The sequence below is a fragment of the Garra rufa genome, chromosome 19 (assembly GCF_049309525.1).
Source record: "Garra rufa chromosome 19, GarRuf1.0, whole genome shotgun sequence".
In the NCBI taxonomy this organism is placed as follows: domain Eukaryota; kingdom Metazoa; phylum Chordata; class Actinopteri; order Cypriniformes; family Cyprinidae; genus Garra; species Garra rufa.
The window spans coordinates 25,185,725-25,213,614 of NC_133379.1; the positions used below are offsets into that span (position 1 = coordinate 25,185,725).

At 36.1% G+C, this 27,890-nt stretch overlaps 4 protein-coding genes across 4 annotated transcripts in view; 3 read left to right on the forward strand and 1 right to left on the reverse strand.

Annotated features, from left to right (window-relative positions):
* Positions 1-8,423: 8,423 nt before the first annotated feature.
* htr1ab (5-hydroxytryptamine (serotonin) receptor 1A b) lies at positions 8,424-9,956 on the reverse strand. The gene has a single exon (XM_073824867.1). It carries the CDS (start codon positions 9,925-9,927, stop codon positions 8,653-8,655), a length of 1,275 nt encoding a protein of 424 aa, XP_073680968.1. The 5' UTR covers positions 9,928-9,956; the 3' UTR covers positions 8,424-8,652.
* A 1,272-nt stretch (positions 9,957-11,228) lies between these two features.
* Positions 11,229-17,801, forward strand: rnf180b (ring finger protein 180b). Its single transcript, XM_073824545.1, has 7 exons — positions 11,229-11,344; positions 11,777-11,875; positions 13,342-13,434; positions 13,529-14,173; positions 16,668-16,881; positions 16,957-17,082; positions 17,175-17,801. Exons 1-7 carry the CDS (start codon positions 11,327-11,329, stop codon positions 17,366-17,368), a joined length of 1,389 nt encoding a protein of 462 aa, XP_073680646.1. The 5' UTR covers positions 11,229-11,326; the 3' UTR covers positions 17,369-17,801.
* A 340-nt stretch (positions 17,802-18,141) lies between these two features.
* rgs7bpb (regulator of G protein signaling 7 binding protein b) lies at positions 18,142-23,558 on the forward strand. The gene is made up of 6 exons (XM_073824546.1): positions 18,142-18,574; positions 19,125-19,291; positions 19,381-19,511; positions 19,725-19,869; positions 22,529-22,599; positions 22,680-23,558. Exons 1-6 carry the CDS (start codon positions 18,425-18,427, stop codon positions 22,769-22,771), a joined length of 756 nt encoding a protein of 251 aa, XP_073680647.1. The 5' UTR covers positions 18,142-18,424; the 3' UTR covers positions 22,772-23,558.
* Positions 23,559-23,813: 255 nt separating this feature from the next.
* The window catches only part of c6.2 (complement component 6, duplicate 2), an 11,093-nt gene continuing 7,016 nt past the window's right edge, over positions 23,814-27,890 (forward strand). Inside the window, exons 1-5 of the mRNA XM_073824009.1 lie at positions 23,814-24,027; positions 25,218-25,392; positions 25,462-25,618; positions 27,389-27,533; positions 27,695-27,835. Of these exons, the coding sequence (XP_073680110.1) occupies positions 25,247-25,392; positions 25,462-25,618; positions 27,389-27,533; positions 27,695-27,835 (589 nt within the window). The 5' untranslated portion in view covers positions 23,814-24,027; positions 25,218-25,246. The remainder of the gene's footprint in view (positions 24,028-25,217; positions 25,393-25,461; positions 25,619-27,388; positions 27,534-27,694; positions 27,836-27,890) is intronic.

A 27,890-nucleotide genomic window follows, 5' to 3' on the forward strand; every position in this document is an offset into this window, starting at 1 on the left:
AGTCAGACCCAGGTGATCCTGTTTGAACACTCTGCTCTTTGACGGACTGGTGCTTTCAAGTACAAGCACAGCTGACTTCATTTCAGCTGTTTAAAGTCGTGTGGATACTTTGGGCTGTTTTGATATATTTTAAATCTTCAGAGGTAAATTAGACAAACACCTTCTTTGTGACTCATCTTCAGTCTTACGTATAAAGGTGGTTTAAAAGGTTCTTCACAGCAACCATTTTTGGTTCCACAAAGATCCATTCAGTCAAAGGTTCTTTAAAGAACCATCTCTTTCTTACCTTTTTAAAATCTGAAGCTTTTTTCGCCATGAAGAACCTTTTTAGATGTGTTCCATTTAAAAGCTTTCACATGTGTTTCCTGTGTTAGGAAAAGCAACAGGAAAAGAAGTTTGTTTTGAAACAAACATACTTCGTTTTCCTGAATCTGCCTTTGTAATTTCCTTTAGAGGGTGGGATTTCCTGAGGAGACTTTCCATTGCTTTTGCTTTGTTCCTTTCTGCCTCTTAGGATTTCAATGTTTAATGTTCTTTCCCGCTCACTGTCTTATATGTACACTAAGATATAAAGAAGTCTCTTCTGCTCACCAAGCTTGCATTTTCACCAAGTAAAACATTTTTAATGTTACACAAGATGTATATTTTAAATAAATGCTGTTCATAAATGGAAACACAACCATTTTGACTTTAATATTTTTAAAAGATATATTTTTGAGCAGCAAATCAGCATATAAAAATGATTTCTGAAAGTTAACACTGAATACTGGAGTAATGATGCTGGAAATTCAGCTTTCCCATCACAGGAATACATTACATTTTAAAATATATTGAAATAGCTATTTTAAATCGTAATGACATTTCACTGTATTAATATTTTACTGTATTTTTGATCAAATAAATTCTGCCTTGTATTTACTTATTTAATTAGTGACCTAAAAATAATGCATAAAAGTTTGTGAACAGTAAGATTTTTAATGTTTTTAAAGAAGTCTCTTCTGCTCAACAAGCCTGCATTTATTTGATTCAAAGTACAGCAAAAACAGTAAAATTGTGATTTTTTGTTTTGTTTTAAATAACCGTTTTCTATTTGAATGTCTTAAAAAATGTAATTTATTCCTGTGATTTCACGGCTGAATTTTAGCATCATTACTCCAGTCACATGATCCTTCAGAAATCATTCTAATATTCTGATTTTCTGCTCAAAAACATGTATTACTATTATTATGTTGAAAACAGCTGAGTAGAATTTTTTGCCGGTTTCTTTGAAGAGTAGAAAGTTCAGAACAGCATTTATCTGAAATAGAAATCTTTTGTAACATTATAAATGTCTTTATCATCCCTTTTGATCAATTTAAAGCATCTCAAAACAAAAGTATTAATTTCTATAATTTCTCAGTATAAAAAAATCATAAAAATGGTATAGTGTATAATGTTATAAAAACTTTTTTATTTCAGATAAATGCTGATCTTTGGATCTTTCTATTCATCAAAGAATCCTGGAAAAAAAATACTTAACTGTTGTAAATACTGGTAATAAAAAGAAAAATTTTCTCGGACAGCATATTAGAAGGATTTCTGAAGGATTTCCAAAAATTTAGCTTTGATCACAGGAATAAATGACATTTTAAAATATATTCAAGTAGAAAACTGCTATATTAAATAGTAAACATATTTCAGAATTGCACTGTTTTTGCTGTACTTTGGATCAAATGAATGCAGGCTTATTAAGCAGAAGAGACTTCTTCAGAAACATTAAAAATCTTACTGTTCAAAAACTTTTGACTGGTAGAGTATACATATATTTATTGTATTTTAATTTTTATGTGGTATATTTATAGATATCATGTAAACTTGTGTGATCACAGTAAATACTTGCTTTGAGTTGCAGTAGCTGTGTAAATTTCAGCACATTGCAGCTGTGTCTTTTGTCTTCTCTGAAATGCATATGTTGGTCATGTATAAACATTCTAAGGCCACAAAGTATATCTGAATAATTGATGACTCTCTACCACTTCCCTTTCTCAGAATGTATAATATAGCATTGTGAAATAGCTGCGGGAGGAATATGATAATTGGGGAGCAAAAGTTCACGACTTTGTTTTTGAACTGAAAACTTGCCATGGATTTTATATTTCACTCAGTACAGATCAACCTTGAATATAACTAGTCCAAATCATATTTTCCGTAACATCTGATGTATTTAAATCAATGATTAAGACATTGTATGCTACTCACAGCTACTACAATATGACTGAATTATTCAGTCACAGTTAATGTATTGATGCTCAAAGCACTAGCTGGTCTGCTTTATTGTCCTGTTTTATTGCTGGAAGTCTGCCTGTGTATATAATGAAAGAAAGTTGTTCTTTTGTTTTATTAGAATGTCTGCAAAAATATACTGCATGTTTTGAGCCGTGGCCTTGTAGTTAATGTTCCAGACACACACAAAAAAGAACAGTGGCTCCTATGCAGCAGACGTGACTTTGATTCTAGTATCACGCACCGATCCCACTTTCCCTTGCCTTCATTTCCTGTCTCCTCTCAACTGTCTCTTTCATTAAAAATGGCAAAAAGCCCAAACCTAAAATAGCACTGAACATTCAATTTTGTAGAATACAGTCTGTTTCTTTTTCATAGCATTCACCTTTTCTGATTTTGAATGAAGTGTTTTGGAAATCTTGCCTTTCATATGTCCTCTAACTGAAGTCGGAATACTAGCACCTGCCACCTCTGGGAAGGCTTTCATTGACATACACTCCAGCTGTAATTGTGAACCACAGAATCACGTTTTTGTTGTTTTATATTAGGTCTGTTTGACAATTGTTGCTAGTGTGCACAAGAACTAAGAAGGATGTTTTTTGGATGTACCAATTCCCCTGTGAAGTACGTATGGCTGAGCTGCATTCTTGAGTTTAAACCTTTGTATCTTGCCCGCTGTGAAGACGGCCACTCGAGAATTAGCGTTCAGCTGGCTGGATTACGTTGGACTTTCCAGAATCTCTTTTTTTGACAGTGCATCTGCCTCTGATTATTCTTGGTTGAAAGACTGCGAAATATTCAGAATTAGATTTCAAAATTAATAACCAGAGATGATAGAAAGCCTGATTATGAAATTTCACCTGAAGTGGTCTGGTTGTCACACTTTTTTAAGCTGAATAACTGTTTTCAGTTATTTAATGAACACCTGCAGTTCCTGCCATTTCGTATGATTGCATACAAGTGTAAAATATATATATATTTTTTAAACTGTAAATATAATAGATTATTTTTTACTATAAATTTCATGTTTAATATCAGTATGTTACTTGTCATATTTTTGTACAAAGAAACAATTGTCAGAAATTGCAGAAAAAAGACAACTCAGTTAAACTTGAATTAAACAGTACTTTCATGTAAAAAATACTCCATTAATCTTTGTTGTATTTGCAAGCAATGTATAAGTGAAAATGGTTTCAAACTGAATATTACATAATATTTTTCATTTCAGTGTCAATATTATACTGACAAGTATGTGATTAATAGTAGGCTATATTTAGCCCACCATAATTCAAATATTTTGTTAATCATATTTCAGCTAGAATTCTGAGGGCTGAAGCCTAGTGTACTGCTGAATAAGTTGTTCTGCTAATTTATGCTGTCTAAATCTCAGAAAAAAAAAGTGTGGAAGCTGCTAAATCATATAGAAAAGCAAGAAAGGGCACAATATTTTGACAAACTAAAGTTAATAAGTTATAAAGATATAAAGATATTAGCCTAATATTTCACCTACTGGACTTGAAAAAAGAACAAACACAAATGTTGTTAGGATTCTTGCCCTGGAAATCCTGGTTTGCCTTTTGTTCCTCAGTTTTTTGCACTCTTCTCCTTGATTTGTTATAACACTTGCCAGTCTATAGTACTCCAAAGGATTTTCCCAGTCGGACCAATTAGTACAGCCCAAAACATGACGATAATTGACCATTTTGAGCAGCAATGATCAGCAAAATTTGTGAGTTCAGTTCGGTTCAGTGGCATTGTTTACGTTCTGTGCCGCCAAAATGGCCGATTGATGGCGGATCGTGGAAGAGGTGTGAGTGAGCAGGGTTGCCAGGTTTTCACAACAAAACCCGCCCAATTGCTACTCAAAAATAGCCCAGTCACGTTTCGAGGGGGGTCTCTCGGTAAAAATCGTGTTCAGGGGGAAAAGTACAATTACCCTGGTAAAATATGCATTCCAGGGACTAAATATTACATTATTGGAGATCGCTTCAACACGCAGACATGAAAAACAACCCACGCCAAAGTATCCCAATTCCATGAGAAAACCGTGAGGGCGCAGGCGCAGCCTCCGTGTTGCCAGATCTATATTTTATAATCCTCTTGGACTTGTCTTTTCCACTTAATTTGACACTTCAGAAAGTTAATAAAGTGATCAAAAATGCCCCCAGACCGGATACTACATTCGGTAAGGTAATAGCAATGGGAGAAACAAACCTTTTCGAAGCTTTGAATCAACTGAACCATTTGCTTCACAAAATGATTCACTGTTTTGAATCGCTCAAAACTCCACACGCTAGTAATGCCTGTTGGTATAAAATGTGTAAATGCAACAAAAACTCGGGCTAAAAGACGCTTAAAACAGCTTTTAAAAACCAATTGCAAATGTTTTATTAAAAGTATAGTACATTAAATACAGTAAAAATAATAAAATACCATTAAGTATGAAGTGTCTGTATAATATGTGACTTTTAAAATATTTTATATTAATTTGCAGGGCAAATTCTTCTTTTGTTTGTTTTTGTTTCATGGAGACCTTGTATGTAGAGGCCAGTGAAAGACTATTGACTACTTCTAACCCTTTTAATTACACAAATGTAACCCTTTTAATTACGGTTTAAAATGTCTACAAATTGACGAAACTGATCCGAGATCAGGTAAAAATCATAGACAATGGTTCAATGGTTTGCCGCTGGGGGGCGATCTGCATGATTCACCGGTTTACACAGATCGCCACCCAACTGTAAACCACTGAATTTTTGAAACGTTGACATAATGAAGCCTTGTTTACTGAAAACACCTGATTTTAATACACACTCCGAACCACTGTTTTGAACCAATTGATTCAATTGATGAGTTTTGAAGCTTCATGAAGCAGTGTTTCGAAAGTGCCCATTACTATAGGGCAAACGCAAAAAACATCACAATACAATCTGTCAGAAACGTTCTTAAAACAGTAGCATTTAACTTCTATCCTCTATATTTATTCTTGTAAGAGTGGGCACTGCCATTTGTAAATTTTATAGGCTAGGTCTGGCTTCCGGTCTCACCTGCATCCAGCTATTTTTAGCTGTACAAAACCACTCGTTTTGCTGCGTGATATTGCAAATACGTGTGTCCTACTATATTGTTTTAATGTATTATCTTAATTAGGAACACATTGGTTTGTAATGCAAACAGTTTTACAGTTTACTGCACTTTGTTATTCTTCTCGTTATTTCCCTATAGCGGCTAATAAACTGGAAGTCTCACCCATAGGCTTACTTCGGCATTGAAGAATAAGGTAGATAGTAGGTTACACAGATCTGTAGAAGTAGGTTACAGAATGAAATTAAATATGTAAACACTAGCCATGAAGATGTCTATGCTATTTCATTCAGTATAGTAGTTTGAAAAAAAAAATGAAAATTTCTTCTTTCAGACAAATCAAATCAGAGTTATATTAAATATTGTTCTGGCTCTCCCAAGCTTTATAATGGCAGTAAGTGGGTGTTTCTCTTCAACAGTCCAAAACAGGTGCCTTAAGATTTTGAGTTAAATCAACTTAAGTCATTTAAACTCACAAGCTAAATCAACTCATTTTTATTGTAATAAGTTAAAATGACTTGGAGTTTTAAGCTTATTTAACTTAAAAACTTAAGTCAGCTGCTGAACTTAGGTTTTTAAGTTGAATCTGGTGAAAACTTTTTACAGTGTAGCGAAATAGAAAAATATCCAAACGTAATAATCACTTTAATCTAGCTTGCGCTAACTTTTATACACAAAAGCTGTTCTGGGAGGATGACGTAGGACAACTCTGTTGCGAAACAAGGATGTGTAAAGAAAATTTCTGAGGATTTTGATATAAGCCAAGAGGAGACTGGTTTTCCTTTGCTAAAGTAAGGAAACTTTGCTTCCTTTGCTCCTGTAAACAAACGTTGGTTTTCACGAAACTTACTGTTGTATGTGCAACGCATACATCCTACGTCATACACCTGAACTGCTTCCATGTACGATTAAAGTGATTATTATGTATTAAATATAGATATTTTTCGTACAAAATGCATCGATTCGCTACAGGAGACCTTTATTCCACTCACTGTCTATATAAAGCTTTTGAGAGCTAGAACAATTTTTAATATAACTCAGATTGGATTCGTCTGAAAGTAGGAAGTCATATACACAGGATGTCTGGAGGATGAGTAAATAATGGGTGAACTAACCCTTTAAATTTCACGCTAACAACATAAGAGCACTAGGCGAAATTATCATCTATAGCACTGGTTATTAATAAAAACTATAATAGTAATATGTATTGTTGCATGAAGTATATAGTAAAGAATCAACAAATTTTGATGCAATAAATATGGTATAATTTAACAATGCTCATCCCTCCAAAACAAAGAAAACATCCTTTGCAAAAATCTAAATGTCTGTCTTTTTAAAGTTTTAGTGTATAATGAGTTGTATTTGTAGGCTTATTATAGCACAATTCTGTCATAGTTTCAAACTGTCTCTGCTGTATATTTGTTAGTAAGCTCTCAAGCTTTTCTTGCAGAGCTGCAACCCAAAATAGACAATTACGGACCTCGCCACTGTTTGTCGAGCGCTCAGCAGAGGTTTCTCGGCAGGGTTCTGGAGGTTTCTCATTGTTAATAAATAGCTGTGGATCCTCAGGTCGCTAAATCATGCCAGCTGTGGGTGTGCACGTGGGCTCTGTGTATTGTCCTAGGCCTTTGATCAGATAATTGCACCTCAGACCCAGAGTTTGAAACATCTGAGTGTCGCTATGGTGACCAGCATCACTGTGTCTGCTCTGTTGAGTGGCTTTTAGTGATTCAAACACAACTGGACGGCAGGGCTGCTGTAGCAACTTTTCAGACTATACGATCCTGGTGCAATCCTCCAGGTCAAAAAAAAAAAGAGAAGCAAACAATTGTTCCATAGATTTCTTGCTTTAATGGGACACAACACACAAGTCATAATGTAGCACAGTTATCTGTTTTATTGACTTTTTTACATTTTCATTTTCAGCACTCATGGAACAAACCAACAATTTTGTTTCTGCAAGAATTCATCAATTGACATAAACAGCGGCAGCCGGGGGGACCTGTTAATATAATTCATTGGAACAATTTGCACCGGCACATTTCTGATCATGTAAAAGCCTTGAGATTTCTATCAGGGAGATATGTGCGCTGGAGCATCTTGCTGCGAAAACATTCTTTTATGAAGGGATTTGTTAAGAGGATCTTTTGGCCTCTCCATTGCTCCTTTGTATCCATTGTTTCATGCAGGATTTCCATGGGGGATGAAGGTGCGAGTCAGGATTAATGCGTTTTAAAGTGCCTAAAGTATAAAGACGCATTTAAATGATGGACTGCGAAAGACTCATCAATAAATATATACCTGTCTCTTGAGAAATTAACAGCTGCCGTATTTACACAAATGCTTAAATATCGATCATGCACTTTGAATAGCATCAAATAGGTTTACATTTATTATATACATATAGTCAAACCAAAAATGATTCAGACACCATATATGTTTTTATTGGTGTGTGCACAACACTGTAGTTGATTTATGTAAGTGAGGATGGCAAAATAAAGTAAACTGTGACATATAATACCCAAATTTATTCATTCCAATAAATTTGATGGACCAAAATTTTGGTCACTTTGACCTGATCATGTTTTGTTACATACCTTTCCATCAAAGTTATCTGACGTTATCAAGATGAATTTGTTCTGACACAGTTTAACTCTTGAGTTATTGTCATATTTTATTACCATTTTCTAAAAATATAGTGAATAAACTGTGATAATGTGAGAAATGTTGAAGGTGCTTGAATAAAATTTGGTTCGACTGTACTTATGTAATAGATACTCATGCCTCCCTCCATCCAAGTCAATATTAATATCCTCACAGGCGTCAAATCTTCCAAGGTGACGATTCATAAAATGGTCCTTCGAATTTTATTTTCTTGCTAGTATTTATTTAATTTGTTAGACAACATTACAATATATTCATCAATAAAATTATTTTGAATTATTCAATTCAATTAGCTTCATCATCTTTTCATTGTTAAACATGAGTATTTATAACTTTTAATCTGTGCATGTGATTATTTAAATAAAAAATACAATCACAAGGACACAAGGTAAACATATATAGTGGGACTTTTTATTTTTACATCATGGACATGATTTTTGTTTGTCATGGACATGAAATAAACATTTTCAGTACACATTATGTAACCTGGTGTCATAGCATATACATCTGATACTGTTTATAAAATCAAATATGTATATTTATAGTGGTACTAAAGAGCAAGTTCCAGTGCTGTTAAAATACACCACTATAGTTTTAATATAGGTTAAACTGGTGTTTCTGACAGTTCAAACTGAAAAGAGTTTATGGTCTGCAAAAATGGCATTTAATGATTTTCTTAAAGGCGCTCTGAAAGTCTTTATTGAAGTATGCGTAAATGATGGGATTCAAAAGCGAGTTTGAATACCCGAGCCAATTAATGACATCGATGAGCCACAGAGGCATATCACAAGACGGACAAAAAGGCAAAACGACTGCTTTGATGAAGAATGGCAGCCAACACACAATGAAAGTGCCCATTATAATGCCCAGAGTCTTCACTGTCTTGCGCTCCCGCGCCAAGGCGAGCTTCCTCTTCGCCTCGGTGTTCTTCTCGTGTTTGTTCTCGAACAGAGGGACAGAGTTTGGCGTGTTGGGCAGAGGCAGGTTGTTTTTGGAATTGCTGTGAACCTCGATGATCTCCAGAGACTCGCCGTCCTCGGCGTGCTTAACCGCGCCGTTTACGCACGCAGCGGGCTTGGGTTCGACTGCGCTTTTCCAGTTTTTGCCCAGCTCTCCGTTCGCCCGCTTAAAAAGCGCAGGTGACACAGTCAAACACTTCACCCTCTTTTTCTCAGGCTTTCGAACGGTTTTGCGAATGCGAAACCTTGCCGCTTTGAATATGCGTCCGTACAAGACCAGCATGAGAATCAGAGGGATGTAAAACGCGCAAAAGGTGGAATAAATAGTGTACCACGGGTCGTGGCTTATCATGCACGCTTCAGGATTGGCCATGTCTTCTGCTTTACTCTTGGGTTGAGATTTCATGATCAACATGGGTGGAATTGATATCGAAAAGCCGACAAACCAAGTAACCGTGATTAAAAGAGCAGCGCGTTTTAATGTCCTTTTCTTCATGTAGTCTATCGGGTCGGTGATCGCCCAGTATCTATCCAAAGCTATAGCGCACAGGTGGAGAATTGAAGATGTGCAACACAGAATGTCTAAGGAAATAAAAATATCACAAGTTACCTGTCCAAGTGTCCACTTGTCTAAAACTTGGTAAAGAGCCGCCATAGGCAACACAAGCACCGACACCATGAGGTCCGTCACCGCAAGAGATCCGATCAGGTAGTTTGCAACATTCTGCAGGGATCTTTCCAAAGCAATAGCCGCCACAACACACGCGTTTCCAAATATGGAACATAGAATGAGCGCGCCGATCAGCAAAGACGTGGAGATCTGATAACTCAGAGGAACCTTCACAGGTAAAGTCACATTGTCGATTTGCTGATCTAAACCACTGTCGTTCTGAAATGATAAGAACGTGTCGTTGTTTTCTTCCATGTCGTGTAGAGCGTAAAATTTGCGAAAGCTCATTCAGAAGAGCTCATACACTTGACGGCGATGCCAACCATCAACATTGTTACTGACGACTTGTGACGACGCGGCTCCATTTATATCAGCAGTGACTCCAGACGTCAGTTACCTACGCAGGTGTATCGGGTGGGCTCGGCATAGAATATGCACACGCGTTTTTCCAGAATATCTTCAAGTGAGATCCATCCATCATCATCATCATCATCTGCTATAAAACAAACTACCGAAGCAGTTCCAACAGGTGATGGCTTGAACAAAACTTGCAAAGAAGGTATACAACTTCCAGAGTTTCCAAAAGCTTGAACTTTTTCTTTGGAAATCAACTTTTTCCTTCAGCCTATAGCTGGAGTCTATAGCCCGTGTTTTCGATCAGCTCGGCAGCGCACTCAGAGACACCCGTCGAGCAGGAAATTGTATTGCTGCTGCTGCCACCTGCTGTAGCGCGTCTGCTGCTGAGGAAACGAAACGTTTGGGCCAAACACATCTCCTTCATCCAGACCACCACCACATACTTTCCCTATACCAAGAGGTCTAGACTCCATGATTGAGGCTTAACATGTATTAAACATTCAAAAATGTGACCCTGGAACACAAAACCAGTCAAGAGATTTTTTTTTAAAAATTTGAAATTGAGCCGAATAAGCTTTCCAGTGATGTATGATTTGTTAAGACTGAAAATCTGGAACCTGAGGGTGCAAAAAAATAAAAATATTGAGAAAATCGCCTATAAAGTTGTCAAAGTGAAGTTCTAGCAATCCGTATTACTAATCAAAAAATAAGTTTTGATATATTTATGGTAGGAAATTCACAAAATATCTTTATGGAACATGATCTTTAATCAATATCCTAATGATTTTTGGAATAAAAGAAAAATCCATCATTTTTGACCCATACAATGTATTTTTGGCAATTGCTACAAGTTTACCCGTGCTACTTAAGAATGGTTTTGTGGTCCAGGGTCACACAAATTAGTGTTCAAACAATTCAATAGCCAAAAAAGTGGAGCTAAAGAACTCACATCGCCGCTTCAGCTCATTTAATCGACAAAACACTGTCTGTCATTGCTGACTTTTTTATATATTTACACCACAAATAAACCACAATCATTTAGTATTGTGTTTAAAATAGCTTAAAACGCTTTCTATGTTCTTGGGTTTCTCTTCATTATTTTGTTCATGTAAGGCGAGCTTAGTCGATCGAATAAATGAATGAGATCAACTTTATGAATGAAACAAGCGAATTATTGTGTACTTACCGTATTTACGCCTGATTCGTTTTGTCCCTCTGCGGCTTCCGTAGCGAAGGCAACTGTACTCCGAGCAGTACAGAGCCAGACTGTTGTTTTTAGCCTTTTAGCCAAACAAGTTGAGGTGCTCTTCAGAAATCCGAGTCGAGGGAAATGGCTACTTCTTTAGTGGTATGGTATATTTTTGGCACATACGTGAAAAAAATGTTTAACTGAGACAAACAGGAAGTATTTACATAACAATGACTGGAAAACACCGACCAGAACAGGAAATATCACTGTAGATTTTTTATTTAGAGAACTGCACATCCAAACTAGACGTCAAATTTAGTGCGAGGTTAGATAGCAACGCTAAACACAGCAAATACTGTTGTGCTGTACTAATTTTGAAGTTATTTGTGGGTACGAGATTGTACTGGCCTATTTTATGCTCAAGCATAAAGTTTGCTAATGTGCAAAAAAGCCATAAAGTGATGACAACCAAGGACAGTACATAAGAACAATCAACTATTTATGCATGTATTATATTGTTTGTGGCACTAATCTACTAGAGGATTTGTGTATAGGAATAAAAAATGGTTTACTAATGCACATTTCAAACAGACTGAAGAACAAGAACAATCAGAGACACTAGAAGATCCAACAAACCTTCGCTGCAGAAAGTGTCGCAGATGTCTGATAGACTCAACCAGCCTTCTTAAGGTGGGTAAATTATGATCTAAAACTTATAGAGGATTTGCACTTATGTCACAATTTGGTCAGTTATCTGGATGCACAGCCATACTGGTGATACTCAAATGTAAACAACAGCATGGATTGCATGGTTTATGTACTACTGAATATGTTGTTCTACTACTTTATGCTGTTTAAACTGTGAAAAAAATGTGTTGAAGCTGCTAAATCATATAGAGAAGGACTTAGTAAGCATGAAAAGGGCAGAATATTTTGACAAACTATAATTAATAGGTGGTAAAGATACATACAAGCAGTATTAATTAAAGGAACACTCCACTTTTTTTGGAAATAGGCTCATTCTCCAACTCCCCTCGAGTTAATAAGTTGAGTTTTACCGTTTTGAAATCCATTCAGCCGTTCTCCTGTTCTGGCGATATCACTTTTAGCATAGCTTAGCATAGATCATTGAGTCCTATTAGACCAATAGCATCACGTTCAAAAATGACCAACGAGTTTCCATATTTGTCCTATTTAAAACTTGACTCTTCTGTAGTTATATCGCGTACTAAGACCGGTGGAAATGCAAAGCTTCAATTTTATAGGCTGATAAGATTAGGAACTACACTTCCATTCCGGCGTAATAGTCAAGGAAGTTTGCTGCCGTAATAAGGCTGAAGCAGGAGCAGTAATACCACGCAGCACATGTGTAAATGCTAAACTAGCTGGGAACTCATTTCTGATAATACTCCGCCTGCTTCGGCCATATTACGGCAGCAAACTTCCTTGACTATTACGCCGGAATGGAAGTGTAGTTCCTAATCTTATCAGCCTAGAAACTCGCAGCTTTGCATTTCCACCGGTCTTAGTACACGATATAACTACAGAAGAGTCAAGTTTTAAATAGGACAAATATGGAAACTCGTTGGTCATTTTTGAACGTGATGCTATTGGTCTAATAGGATTCAATGATCTATGCTAAGCTATGCTAAAAGTGATATCGCCAGAACAGGAGAACGGCTGAATGGATTTCAAAACGGTAAAACTCAACTTATTAACTCAGGGGGGAGTTGGAGAATGAGCCTATTTCCAAAAAAAGTGGAGTGTTCCTTTAAGATATTAGCCAAATATTTCACCTACCTGACCAAAAATATTAAGAACAAACACGAATGTTGTCTTGGAAATCCTGGTTCAGTTTGGCAAACCACAAACAACTTTTGTTCTTCAGACAGTGTTTTGCACTCTTCTCTTTTATTTGTTATAACTTTTGGCAGTCTATAGTACTCCAAATGTTCTTGTCCAAATTATTAGTACAGCCCCAAACATGACAATAATTGATCATTTTCAGCAGCAACATTAAATAAAATATGCGAGTTTCATTCAGTTCGGTGGCATTGTTTGCGTTCAGTGCCACTAATTTGAAAACACATTAGAAAATGTTAAGATCTTCATTTATGTAAAATGAATGATAATCATGGATAACATATATTCTACAGGTAGTAACATCAGGGGAGGCTGCAGCCACATGCAATGTGTGGCATTTGAATGTCGAATCTTTGCCAGATTGGATTTTGGCAAATGTTGATCAGGTATGGAGTTTCTGTTTCTTATTTTTAATTGATGTAACTTTGGCTATTGATATCTGTAGTTGATCTATTCTGATAAAATGTTCATTTCTTGCAGGCCAGTTGGACAGTGGGGAAATTAAACTGCCAGTACTGTGGAGCTCGCTTAGGAGGCTTTAATTTTATAAATTGCTCCAAATGCTCCTGTGGACATGATACAGCTGTGCATCTCAGTAAGAGTCGTGTTGATCAGGATCTAAAACCTCCAGTTCTTTTGACAAGACTAGGAAGGACTAGAGAACATACCATGAGGGGGAAGAATGAGGTGGAATCTCTCCCTCGGACAATAAGCTCATCCTCGTCTCCTTCCGCAACCCTCAACTTGCCCTTTACTGTGTCCCATGTGGCTTCATCTGAAACTGAAGTTGAGGTTGAGTCAAGTGAAGGACCACAGATTCTTGAGACTGTTGAGAGAGGCACAGATGTTTCTTTACCTTCTGAATTGCAACCACAGCTGTCTGATTATCAGGAGAGCTTAGAGCAACAGCAAGCGGGTTCTGCTTCCCAGAGTAGAAGCTCTCTGGACAGAGCTGTGAATCCAGAAGGGGTCAGACTCAGAGTGACGGAGGAGCCATTAAGAAACAACTCACCCAACCTAGAGTCAAAGCTTTCCAAGAGAGAGAAAAACCGCCTGAAGAGCCTAAAAAGGAAGCAAAGGAAGAAAGAGCGTTGGATTCAGAGGCAGCAAGAGGCAAAAGATCTGGTGAGATGTTTTAAAGTCGTGGGTGGTGCCAAAGTCTAAATCACTTTGTTCTAATTTACCAAGAAAGGCTGGACAATATTCAGAATTTAAGAATTGGCCTTGTTAAATTCAATTAAATCAATTGGCTCCCCCTCAGGGTGTTCAATTTACTGAATTGCAATCAAAGACATTCAAAATAGTCACACATACTTTATAGTCCAAGATTAGTTTTCTGCCAAAACAAAAACTAATTTTGATTAATTATCCCTAATTATGAATTACAATTCTGCATCCTGTTTATTTCCTCAGTTCTGAATGGTACACAGCTCTAGTTTGTTTAATCTGTAAGGTGTCAGATAAGCAAGAAAAATATGTGAGCTATTAAATGAGGAGTGTTGTACTGAAAAGAGTTCTGGCAAAATGTCAATAATAGATCTGTGGATCAGGACAGGGATGAATCCACATAATAGGCTGCTGCAAGAATCTTGAGGAGCGTAAAGAGATAGTTCACCCAAAAATGAGATTTCTGTCATTAATAGGCACTTTTGCACCGCATAGTTCTAAGAATGCTGGTTCCTAGAGAACCATTTTCTCCCTTGGGCCATTTTCCTGGTTGCATTTGCTCCGGTGGTAGGAGCTCTGAATTGGCCGTCAGTGACGTCTTTATCCACAGCATTTACAAAAGTCAACAACCAGGAATAGAGGACGCCGTGATTGGAGCTGTTTTTGTTGTGTGTTGTGGGTTTTGGGATAACAGAGATGCAGAGATGTAACAGAGATGTAAACACACTATTGACAATTTGCAGTGTTACATACAGTTAAGGTCAAAAGTTTACATACACCTTGCGGAATCTTCAAACTGTTAATTATTTGACCAAAATAAGAGGGATCATACAAAATGCATGTTATTTTTTATTTAGTACTGACCTGAATAAGATATTGCACATAAAATCCATTTACATATAGTCCACAAGAGAAAATAATAGTTGAATTTATAAAAATGACCCTGTTCAAAAGTTTACATACACTTGATTCTTAATACTGTGTGTTGTTATCCGAATGATCCACAGCTTTAGTGATAGTTGTACATGAGTCTCTTGTTTGTCCTGAACAGTTTAACTGCCTGCTGTTCTTCAGAAAAATCCTTCAGGTCCCACAGATTATTTGGTTTTTCAGCATTTGCGTATTTGAACCCTTTCCAACAATGACTGTACATTTTGAGATTCATCTTTTTACACTGAGGACAGCTGAGGGATTCATAAGCATCTATTACAGAAGATTCAAATACTTACTGATGCCTCAGAAGAAAACACAATGCCTCAAGAGCTGGGGGTGTAACCTTTTTGAATTTGAAGATCAGGGTAAATTTCATTTATTTTGTCTTATGGGGAACATGTAAGTATCTTCTGTGGGGCAGTACTAAGTAAAAAAAAACATGATATTTAGGCAAAATAAGGAAATGTACACATCTTCATTCTGTTCAATAGTTTACACCCCGGCTATTAATTCATCATGTTTCCTTCTGAAGAATCAGTGAGCGTTTGAACCTTCTGTAATAGTTGCCTATGAGTCCCTCAGTTGTCCTCAGTGTGAAAAGATGGATCTCAAAATCATACAGTCATTGTTGGAAAGTGTTCAAATACACAAAAATGCCGAAAAAAAGATGATTTAAGTGTATGTAAAGTTTTGAACAGGGTCATTTTTATAAATTACAAATTGTGGACTATAATGTCTATTATGTGAAATATCTTATTCAGGTCAGTTATAAATAAAAAAAGTAAATTGCATTTTGTATGATCTCTCTTATTTTGGTAAAATAATTAACATTTTGCAGATTCTGCAAGGTGTATGTAAACTTTTGACCTCAACTGTATCACCAAGACTCAATGCTGTATCACAATGCTGCAGACAACAGGTAACTAAATGCCGTTATTAACGCTGTTTTCCACGTTTGTGGAGTATTTTAGTATTTTAGCCAATTAGTGTATACTTGCGTCACTGGTAGTTCCTATAGAACTGTTTTAGACCCTACTCTGAAGTAGGAGCTAATTTAGTTCCCCCAAACAGAGTTCCTAGAACTAATTACGTTCCTAGTTCCTGGGGTGCGAACATGCCAAAAAGCGGGAACTTCCACCAATAGTACTAGGAACTATGAAAAGGTTCTTCTGGTGCAAAAGCGACTAATCAAAACCCATACGACCTTCAGATTTATCTTCAATTGGGATATTTTTGATGAAATCCAAGAACTTTCTGACCCTGCATAGACAGCAACTGAACTAGAAAGTTAGTAAGGACATTGTTAAAGTAGTAAATATAAAAAATATCTTAATTTGAGTCTGAAGACGAACATATGTCTTACAGGGTTGGCTCTTGCAGCTGTTTTCATTTTATTAAATAATTCTTGTTTTGATAACCAATATGCCACAGCTTTTACATGAAGAAGGAACTGAATGTCTTGTTTTTTAGTTTAGTTTAGTTCTTTATTCATATTTTATGCATTACTTTTACTTATCAGGCTTTGAAGTGGGACCTAACAGGCAGCGATGATGAAGAGAGGGAGGGATACACATGTGCCGTGTGTTTAGACGTATATTACAGCCCTTACAAGTGCCATCCTTGCAGTCATGTGTTCTGTGAGCCCTGTTTGAGAACTCTGGCTAAGAACAGGCCAAGCAATACCCCGTGTCCCCTCTGTAGGACCCTCATATCCCATGTGCTCTTTCAGGAAGGTGAGTCGAACAGATAAATCCCTCATATTGCTTGGAAGAACTTTATCTAACCACCTGATGGACCTTTTGTTTCAGAGCTCAGTCAAACCACAAAGACTTGCTTCCCAAAAGTGTATCGGTCAAGACATGAGACCTTTCAGAAGACCAACTATTCCAAATGGCCTCTGCCCAACTGTCCAAAGCGTTTCCGGATCTTTTGGGGTTTGTCATATGTCATTTAAATTTAAGTATGTCTTCAAGGTGTTAAAAGTTTACAGAAACACATTAATCTCATTGTTGTTTGTTATTTTTAGGATTTCAGAGACATGGAGGCCCAGCCAGTCGCTGGCAGTTTCCTCACAGAGCATTTGGCCTGGATGCGTTGGATCTAGGGGACATGTGGGGCTGGCCGTTTGACATTGACTTTGTGATCATCTCTATTTACTCTCTGCACTGGGTGATGGCGTTCATCATCTTCTGTGGCCTCTGCTACTTCCTCCTTCTCTGATGTATAAAGGATTAGATCTCACATTGTTTGGACAATGAAAGTTGTTGACGGTGGACATCTCATCAAGTGCCTCATACTTTTATTTCAGTGTAGCTTCAAATATGATGAAATATCATTATGGTGTTTTTCTTCCTGTGGGAATCATGTGTGTGTGTTTGTTTGTGGTTTAGGTCTTACAGGGTTTGTGCAATCTATAGATATCACGTTAAGCAATTACCTTAAAGCATCTTGACCTGTAAACAGTATTATAATGCAGTAGAAAAGAGAAAAAGCAATAAGTCAGGATATAATGCTTAGTTTAATATGATGCCTCTACTTGGAGCATTTAGATGTACGTTTAGATGCTTGTCTAATGGTAGAACCCAGGTTTCTTCCTCTAATCTGTTGTACAATAGATTTAATGGCTTCTTTTACACAGTAAAATGTTTGAGAACATTTTTGTCGTTTCAATTCATTATAACAATTGGCAATGGCCTATAATGACAGCCAAATCCCGTTTGGGAATTTTGGGAATGTGTTTTTCTGTTCAGCTTAATCCCAAGGGAGAACATCCAGCAAGCAATTCCAGAATGTTTTGGAACGAACACCAACCGTTTTGAAACATTTTTTGGGGGGGTTAGCCTTTAACTAACGTTCCCAGAATGTTGCATGTAAGTTTTTGTGTGACAACGTTCTCTCATTCTAAAATTAACGTTTAAAAGAGATTTTTGACTTATTGATTTAGTATGTTTAAGGCGCCGCTTACAAATAAAATCGTATTTTTTTCTTTTTCCTCACACTAAGCAACTGTTTCTTCGACGAACCCGTCTTTTCAGGCATCGTGAAGCCCGCAGCTGTGAAGTTCCAGCGGCGCTCGGCCCTCGACAGGGGTGAAGGTGACTCGCCTGTTGGTGCGGGAGATGCAGAGGAAGCGTCGCGGACGCTCGCTCGGCTCCGTCACATCGTTCTAATCATCGAAACAGCCCGCATTCAAGGATCGACCTCACCCTCTCATCGAGGACAGACGGATTAAGGATATTTTCTAAGTGAGGTGGTTTTATTCGTGGATGCGTATGCATGTGTTCTGCACCGAACGGGCGAAAGAACCGCCCCAGATCCGCAGCCAACATTTTTCAAATCGGCAAGTCTTCTGTGAGGGATCCAGAGCGCCGGGAGAGCACCGAGAGCGCACGGAGAGCTCAGCGGGCGATGGATGACTGTAGAACGGTAAGCGTGCTGCAGGATAACCGCTGTCACTGGTCTGTGGATGCTATTTTTGGATAAGGTTTTTTTAGTGTCTACACATTAAAATTACTATTAAATCTGTATAGCCTATCAGTATTGATACTATAAAACACCGTGTACTGGATGTTATCTATTGAAATATGAAGAAATATTGGTTCTATGTTTGTGAATTGCTTTTATGATAAATAATTGGTTTTATTATGTTTATCTTTTGCTATTTGTGCTTTTATATTGCACCACTGTTTAAAAATTACATTCCTCCCCACAATCCCATGTGTTGCTATGTGGCATCTAGATAATGGCAGCCAAACTTGTGTTTACCTTGCTGGAAAATCCAGTTTAAGCCCCTAGCTGTGTTTTGGAACATTTCTAGTTAGTCCAACCAGCTATCATGAGAGCTTGACTAGCTGGTATCTGGTTTGGTCCTGTTCCAAGATGGTTTACCAACCAAACCAGCTACACGGCTTGTAGCTTAATCTATACACACTGACTTTCTAAAAATAGACTGAGCAGAATTTGTCTCAATTTTCAGACCGTTCAGGAGTTCAACACTCTTGTGGCTCTCCATCGTGAGCAGGTCATCTCCATAGGGGAGAATACAATCGACTGTCCTTCTTTAAGGGCACAGATGCACAAGACACGCGTCAAAGGATGCGCCGTAGCCCAGGTCGCCTATCAAAACCTCATCGCCATCTCTGGGTAAGCCTGTATGTTCGACGAACATCCATGTGGATTTGATGACGTGGCTGTGATATGCCATATAATATGGTTTCTGTTTTTCTCTCTAGGCCAGAGGATGGTGAAATCCACCCAGAAATATGCAGATTGTTCATCCAGCTTCAGTGCTGCCTGGAGATGTACATTACAGAGATGCTCAAATCTATGTGTCTGTTGGGTGTTCTGCAGCTCCATAGGAAAGGTGTTGTGTCAATGACAGCCAGCAGAGGACAGCAGATTCTTTACATAAGCAGACATGAGTACATAAAGCTAATGTACTGCATGGTGAAATACTACTGTCAGTCTGAAGGTGGCGGGGATGACACAATACATAAAACGGCCCCTTTGAGCATTCACTTGTTTTTTCTCTAAGCAAAACAAAGCGTAACTTTGAATTTTGTGTCACTCACTTCAGGAAACGATGTGTGTCCTGAGCAAAACATGGACTGCAGGGTCGACGAAAGCTCTGATGTGCCCATGCTGGAAGATCGATCGTCGTCACCTGTAGATTTTCCGAACGAATCCTGGGTGGTGTGCACAGACATTGAGAACATAGAGAGGTATGACAAACAGGATGAATGGATTAGGAAAGAGAGCTTACATTTTTTCAGCAGTGTTGGTTCTGGAAGTATTTTTCAAATTAATTTACTCCATAGGGATATGAAACAACCGACCAGCTCTGAGATGAATCACAACATGACAAACTTTGAAGCAAAAAGTATTTGAAAATCTGAGAAAAAAGAAAAAGGAAGACTCTTAACTGTTAATCTCTAAAAGAAATGAGTGAATCGCAATACATAATCAAATAAAAATCAATGGCCCGATATAAAACTACTGATTTATAATCATTAATTATAAATGTAAGAACAATACATTTAAATTCTTTTTGCTAAATATTTATATCTTTATACATTTATACACTACCGTTAAAATGTTTGGGGTCAGTACTTTTTATTTACAAAATATATACTTTTATTCATCAGGGATGCATTAAATTGATCAAAAATTACTGTAAAGACATTGTTAATACATTGAATATTTTAAAGAACAATTCATTTGAATTATTTTGATAAATATGTATATCTTTATACATGTGTGCACTACCGTTCAAATGTTTGTTTGTTTGTTTTTAAACAAAATGTATACTTTTATTTATCAAGGGTGCATTAAATTGATTATAAATTACAATAAAGCCATTTGTAATGTTATAGAAGATTTCTGTGAAATAAATGTATCTAAAAATTTTAAGAACAATACATTTAAATTTCAATATATACACTACCATTCAAATGTTTAGGGTGAGTTGATTACTATTTTTTTTTCACAAAAACAAAATTTCTTATTTTATTCATCAAGGATGCATTAAACTGCTCAAAAATCACAGTAAACCCATTTATAATGTTATAGAATTTTGTTTCAAATAAATGTATAATAAATCCTGAAAAACAATACATTAGATTTTTTTTAAATTGTAAGAACAATACATTTTTAATTTTTTTCAAAATATGTTTTTTTTTTACAAAACCAAAATTTATATTTTTATTAATCAAGGGTGCATTAAATTGATCAAAAATGGTAGTAAAGCCATTTATAATGTTATAGAAAAATTCTATTTGAAATAAATGTATCAAAAAATCCTAAAGAACAATACATTAAAAATTAAAAATTGTAAGAACAATACATTCAAATTTTTTTTTACTTTATAAAACATTTTTTTTAATCAAGGATGCATTAAATTGTTAAAAACTTATAGAGGATTTCTATTTCAAATAAATTTATCAAAAAATCCTGAAGAACAACACACTAATATACTGCATGGTGAAATACTACTGTCAGTTTGAAGGTGGCAGGGATGACACAAATACATAAAACAGCTCCTTTGAGCATTCACTTGTTTTTTTTTTTAGAAAAATTCTATTTGAAATTAATGTTTTTATTTTTTACAAAATGTATACTTTTATTCATCAAGGATGCATTAAATTGTACATTTTTAAGTAATATTATTAAATAATACATTTGATTTTTTTCAATTGCAGTAACAATACATTTTTAATACATTAGATTTTCTTTGCTAAATATGTATATCTTTACACATGTATACACTACTCCTATAAATTTTTAGGGTCAGTATGTTTTTTTTTTTTGTTTTTTTTTAACAAAACGTATACTTTTATTCATCGTGAATGCATTCAATTGATCAGAAATTACAGTAAAGGCAATTATAATGTTTTGGAAGATTTCTATTTCAAATAACAGGGTTTCCGCGGGGCATTAAAAAGCATTAAAAGTTATTAAATTGATTTTGCGAAAATTAAGGCCTTAAATGGCATTAAAAAGCATTAAATTGTTTTATACAGGCATTAAAACTTTAGATAGTGTTGAAGAAACAAATATTACCAATTTATCTTGAATGTAGCCTGTATAGTTAATAACTTTGATTCACTGTCGCGAAGTATGATAAACACGGAAGCAGTTTGGTAATTGCTTCTGGTCGGTCCAAAATTGTGTGACACAGACTTTTTAAGAGCGGCCAGTTTTAAGAGTTAAGAGTTCAAAGTTTCTGAAATTTTTCTGTTCAGAATTGATATTTGAAATTTTGAACTCTGCAAATAAACGCTGACATTTTAAGCTGTCTCCTGATCCATTTCTAATGTATGTTCATTGTTGCCTCATTGTAAGACCGCATGAAAAAAATGCATTATAATATTCACGCATTCATACACAGCCGTGTTAAGTTATTGGTTGCGTATGGCATTAAAAATGTTAGAAATGGCATTAAAAAGGGCATTAAAAGGCATTAAATAAGATTTGAAAATCCTGCAGAAACCCTAATTTATCAAAAAATCCTGAAAAAATATTCAGTGGTTTCCACCAACATATAAAGCAGCACAACTAAGTTACCAAATCAGCGTATTAGAATGATTTTTGAATGATCGTAAGACACTGAAAACTGGAGTAGCTTTGCATCACATCACAGGAATAAATTCAAATATTTTAACAAAACCGTTGCAAATTGCAGTAATATATCATAATATTCCTGTTTTTACTGTATTTTTAATCAAATAAAAACTGCCTTGTTGATGTCATTTTTAAAAAATCTTACTCCAAACTTTTTAAATGCTATTCTATATACAATGCTTGAGGTCTTTAAGTACTTGCGCTATAAATCCTGTTTGCTCTAATCACAGTTAACATCAAGTGTTGTGAAATTTCTTCTAGTGATATGCGAGAAATGAGAAACCTTCTAAGCAAACTCAGGGAGACAATGCCTTTGCCACTGAAAAATCAAGGTAAGTCTTCTGATACTGTAAAAGATTTTTTATACCTTCTAATATTATGCGTTTTTAATGCTGCGCTTTTATGTGTGTAGATGACAGCAGTCTGCTAAATCTGACTCCTTATCCACTGGTGAGGCAGAGGAAGAGGCGATTCTCCGGGCTTTGTTGCCTTGTGTCTGGCTGAACCTTCAATACTCTCAAGTCTTCTTTTCTGATCATTGATCAATTTATGCTTCACTCGTCTCCTTCGTGTCTCTGGAACTGTTTCGCTAATGTAACTTGTCCCTGGGACAGTGTCAAAACTACTTAATCCCTTGTTGGACAGAATCCCCTCGACTCAAAACCCTGCCTATTGAGTTTTTAAGCAAAACCAATTGTCTATTTTTAGTTACCGAGAAGTTCACTCTTTGTCATGTGTTGTGAAACCATATGATTGTATAAAAAAAAGCAAGAGAATGAAGTAAAATAATAACATCTGTCTCTGATTTTCTTTTTAGATTTTGTCAGTGAAAGAGCACGTTTAGTTATAGGATTTCTGGATCTTCTTGCTTCTTGGTTGTTTTCTTTTATATAAATTTAGTCACTGTGCAATGCTTTTTGATTTAGTCTTCCATAAAGGGGAAATGTTGTAAAAAATATATATATTAGTCATTTTAAGGGCACAAGAGCGCTCTGCACTAAAGCCATTGCTATTTCATTCTAAGCTTGAAACAAATATAACACAATAAAATTCACTATGTACATAATACAAATAATTGTAAATAAAACATTGTATTTATTACAATTGATTTTAAAGATTTATTTTTCATTTATCCATTCAGGTTGTGTGAGAATGAATATCAGTTTATTGAGAGTTCGCAGCATGATTTTTGCTCTTTATGTCGGGTGTCTATAAAGTATGCATAGTCACAGCTCATATAAGCTATACGTCATTTTATAATGATAATAAAGTTGTTGTTTTTTTACTGTAATTGTTTGTTTTATTGCAGCCTCAGGTTTTTGCATGTTTAAAATAACGACCAAAGTGATTATGAAAAACAAGATAAAGCACAAAAAAGAAAGGCAATAACTTTGACCTGTAATAACATGTTATCCATGTACTCCCTGTCCACATTCCCATGGTCTAAAGCAGGAGCCAAATGTCAAAGTGAAGACTTCCAGCTGCAGGGGTTTACTGGAAGCAAAGGGGGCGGACAAATTCTGTAAAGAGAGTTGAGAGGGAAGACAATTCATCCAGGTCAGAATAAGAGTTACTTTTCCAGGCTAGCTGATTGTGTCTCTCTGATTTTGATGTTTATTCATATTGCACCCGGACACAGAAACTAAAACTACGCATGATAGTGTGCTTACATGCTTTTAGAGGAGTCCGAAATTGAAGTACTACTCATCAAGCTCTGGTTTTATTAGGTTTCTACAACTCTTCTCAAGAAATTCTCTGTGGTAAGCCTTGTTTTAATTAAATTTAACTTCTTAATATTTGCAAAATGTTAATTATTTTATCAAAATAAGAAGGATCATACAAAATGCATGTTATTTATTACTGACCTGAATAAGAAATTTCACATAAGAGATGTTTACATATAGTCCTCAAGAGAAAATAATAGCTGAATTTATAAAAAATGACCCTGTTCAAAAGTTTACATACACTTGATTCTTAATACTGTGTTGTTACCTGAATGATCCACAGCTGTTTTTTGTTGTTGTTGTTGTTGTTTTTGTTTAGTGATCGTTGTTCATGAGGCCCTTGTTTGTCCTGAGCAGTTAAACTGCCTGCTGTTCTTCAGAAAAATCCTTCAGGTCCCACGGATTCTTTTTTTTTTTTGTTCAGCATTTTTGTGTACAGCATGATTTTGAGATCCATCTTTTCACACTGAAGACAACTGAGGGACTCATATGCAATTATTACAGAAGGTTCAAATGTTCGCTGATGCTCCAAAAGAAAAAAAAACACAATGCATTAAGAGCCAGGGGTGTAAACTTTTGAACTGAATAAGGATGTGTTTTCTTATTTTGTCTAAATGTCCATTTTTTTCATTTAGTACTGCCCTTCAGACGGTACAGAAGATACTTACATGTTCCCAAGAAGACAAAATAAGTTAAATTTACTCTGATCTTCACATTCAAGGTTCTTAATGTATTGTGTTTCCTTCTGAAACTTTAGTGAGTGTTTGAACCTTCTGTAAAAGTTGCATATGAGTCCCTCAGTTGTCCTCTGTATGATTTTTGAGATCCAACTTTTCACACTGTCATTACTGGAAAGGGTTCAAATTCTCAAAAATGCTGAAAAAACAAAGAATCTGTGGGACCTGAAGGATTTTTCTGAAGATCAGCGAACAGTTTAACTGTTCAGGACAAACAAGGGACTTTTGAATAGGATCACTTTTATAAATTCAACTATTATTTTCTTTTGTGGACTATATGTAAATGTATTTTATGTGAAATATCTTATTCATGTCAGTAGTGCTAAATAAAAAATAACATGCATTTTGTATGATCCCTCTTATTTTGCTAAAATAATGTACATTTTGAAGATTCTGGAAGGTGTATGTAAACTTTCTTTGTTTTACTTAATGTGTTACAACTGATCCATATACCGACTTATCTCCTACTTCTTTCTACTTTCTGTTAAGCTATCAAGTTTCAACAGGCTTTCTTCTCAATGGATCATGCTACCATTCCCCTTGTCTTACTCTGCACCCTGGCTTCGTTTACCCCCATTATGGGATGTTTCTGTGACCACTACCCGTGGAGTTCATGGTCCTCTTGCACCAAAACCTGTGCTTCTGGTATCCAAACACGAACAAGGTAACATTTATTGAACATATTTCTGTTGTGTAAAGTCCATTATTGTAATATTTACATTTGTTGTTGCAGGGCTGTGAGCTATGATGATCACTGGAACAAAAACAATTGTTTCCAGCTGTGTCAGACACGGGAGACCAGAGCGTGTAATGTTGAGGCCTGTCCCATACACTGTCAGCTGACTGAGTTTGGACCCTGGTCAGGGTGCTCACCGTGTGCCAAAAAATCTGTAAGTAAAGCACACAGCTATTAAAATTAAGAGATTTTTATACAAAATATTGCATCATTGAATCAAATTAGTCTGCAATGACTTTTCAGTGTTTGTCAGTGTTTTCCTGTTCCTGTCAGACTGTCAAGTCTGTGCATTAAAATAATATACCCAAAAAGTGAATGGATGCTGTCAGTATGAGAGTTAACAGTTGATAAAAAAAATATCTGTTCATTAAAAACTATAACTTCATTGTTCATTAGTTAGAAAAAAAAATATTCTGGAAGTTATTCAACATCATTCCTGTGTGCCATTATCCTTACCCTTACGAAAATTAACAATTGTTTTACTACAAATAAAACCAAAAAAACATTACTATAGTTAAACCATAGATAATTAGCCATGGTTTTTCTACGCTAACCATAGACTAGATTAACCATGGTATTTGTAGTAAAACTGTGCTTATAGTTAATACACCAAAAAAAAATGGTTACTACAACTTTACTATAATAAAACCAAGGTAGTTGTGGTGTGGACTTAACTGTTCACCCAAAAATGAAACTTCTGTCATTAATTACTCACCCTTAAGACGTTCGTTCATCGTAGGAACAAAAAAAAAAAAGATATTTTTTGATGAAATCCGAGAGCTTTCTGACCCTAGGACAGCAACTGAAACGTTCAAACGGCACAGAAAAGTAGTAAGGACATCGTTAAAATAGTCCATGTGAAATTAGTGGTTCAACCGTAAAGTTATGAAGCTACGAGAATATTTTTTTGTGCGTAAAGAAAACAAAAACAACGACTTTACTCAACAATTGCCTTCTCTTCCATCAGTCTCCTTCAGGGATGCCAGGTTTTCACAACAAAACCTGCCCAATCGCTACTCAAAACTAGCCCAATGGCATTTTGAGGGGGGTCTCCCAGTAAAAATCGCGTTCCGGGGGGTAAAATACACGCTTTTTGGAGGGGTACAGACAGTTCACATTCCAGGGGATAAATATAACGTTATCGGGGTCGTTTCATATCCCGCGGATATGCAGGAAAAACGCGGACTTGGCAACACTGGTCTCTGCTGCGCGTTCACGAGAGTACGGAGGCATGCGGGTGAGTAATTAATGACAGAATTTTTATTTTTGGGCGAACTATTTCTTGTTATTTCGCTGAATTTTATAATTATCATTATCATCCCTGACGTGAAGTGCCCCATAGATTTTATAATGACTTTTTCTGCAGGTTACATTGACACTCCAGTAGGTAGTGATTCAAAACACGTTCATTAAATTGTTCGAAGTTAATAACTAGCGGTATGTATAAAATGATGTTTCCGGATATTAACTATTGCATAAAAGCAGTATTACATTCTCACAACTATGCTGTTTTTCCGAATATAAACATGTGGCGTTGTTCTAATATCCTTGCTGAAAGAGAAAAAATAGAAACCATCACAGAACTTCTATTGGTTTCCACTACAAATATCATTACAAACCATCAACTTTTAAACCATTGAAAGTGACCATTAAAAAATGGTTTCCTGTGGTGTGTTTTGAGACATATTCCATTAGGGTTTAGTGGTTTTAACAAGCCACCAAGAGAGAGAGGCCGATAGGCACCATTACAGTTTTCATTATAACTAGTAAAACTATTACAAATCTGTGATGGTTTCTATTGTTTGTTCTTTTTTCTATTGTTCAGCAGGGATGCTAATATTTGGCAGCGAAAGCATTCTTGCTAGTGAAAATTTGCTTAAATGTAATACACTGCCTTAGTAAGTGTGTATTGTGTGTGATGTAGTTCAGAATCAGGTCTGTTTTGAGGCCGGCTCAGTTTGGTGGGGAAGAGTGTAGTCCATCTCTTACGGAGGAAAGACCCTGTCATCCCTCTAAGGAATGTGGGATTGAGCCTGTCAACTGTAAAAACAAGTTCACCTGTGATAGTGGTAATTATCTTCATCAACATCTTCACAACAACACAGCATATTTACACCTTAGGTTTATTATTAAGCCTACACAATCTATTGATTTTATAATCCAGTTAATAAGTATACTTTTTAAAGATGTGCATAATCACCACCTTGCTTTATCGCCACCAACTTGCTAGGAAGATGTATAAATGCTACTCTGCAGTGCAACAAGCAAAACGACTGTGGGGACAACTCTGACGAGAGAGACTGTGGCCGAACAAAAAGCGTGTGTGCAAGTGAACGCATATTTGCTTTCATTCCGGGTGCAGACCTGATCGGTTATGGGTGAGTAATAGATAAAGATCATTTGGGTTTCTTGGATTGCAAAACATT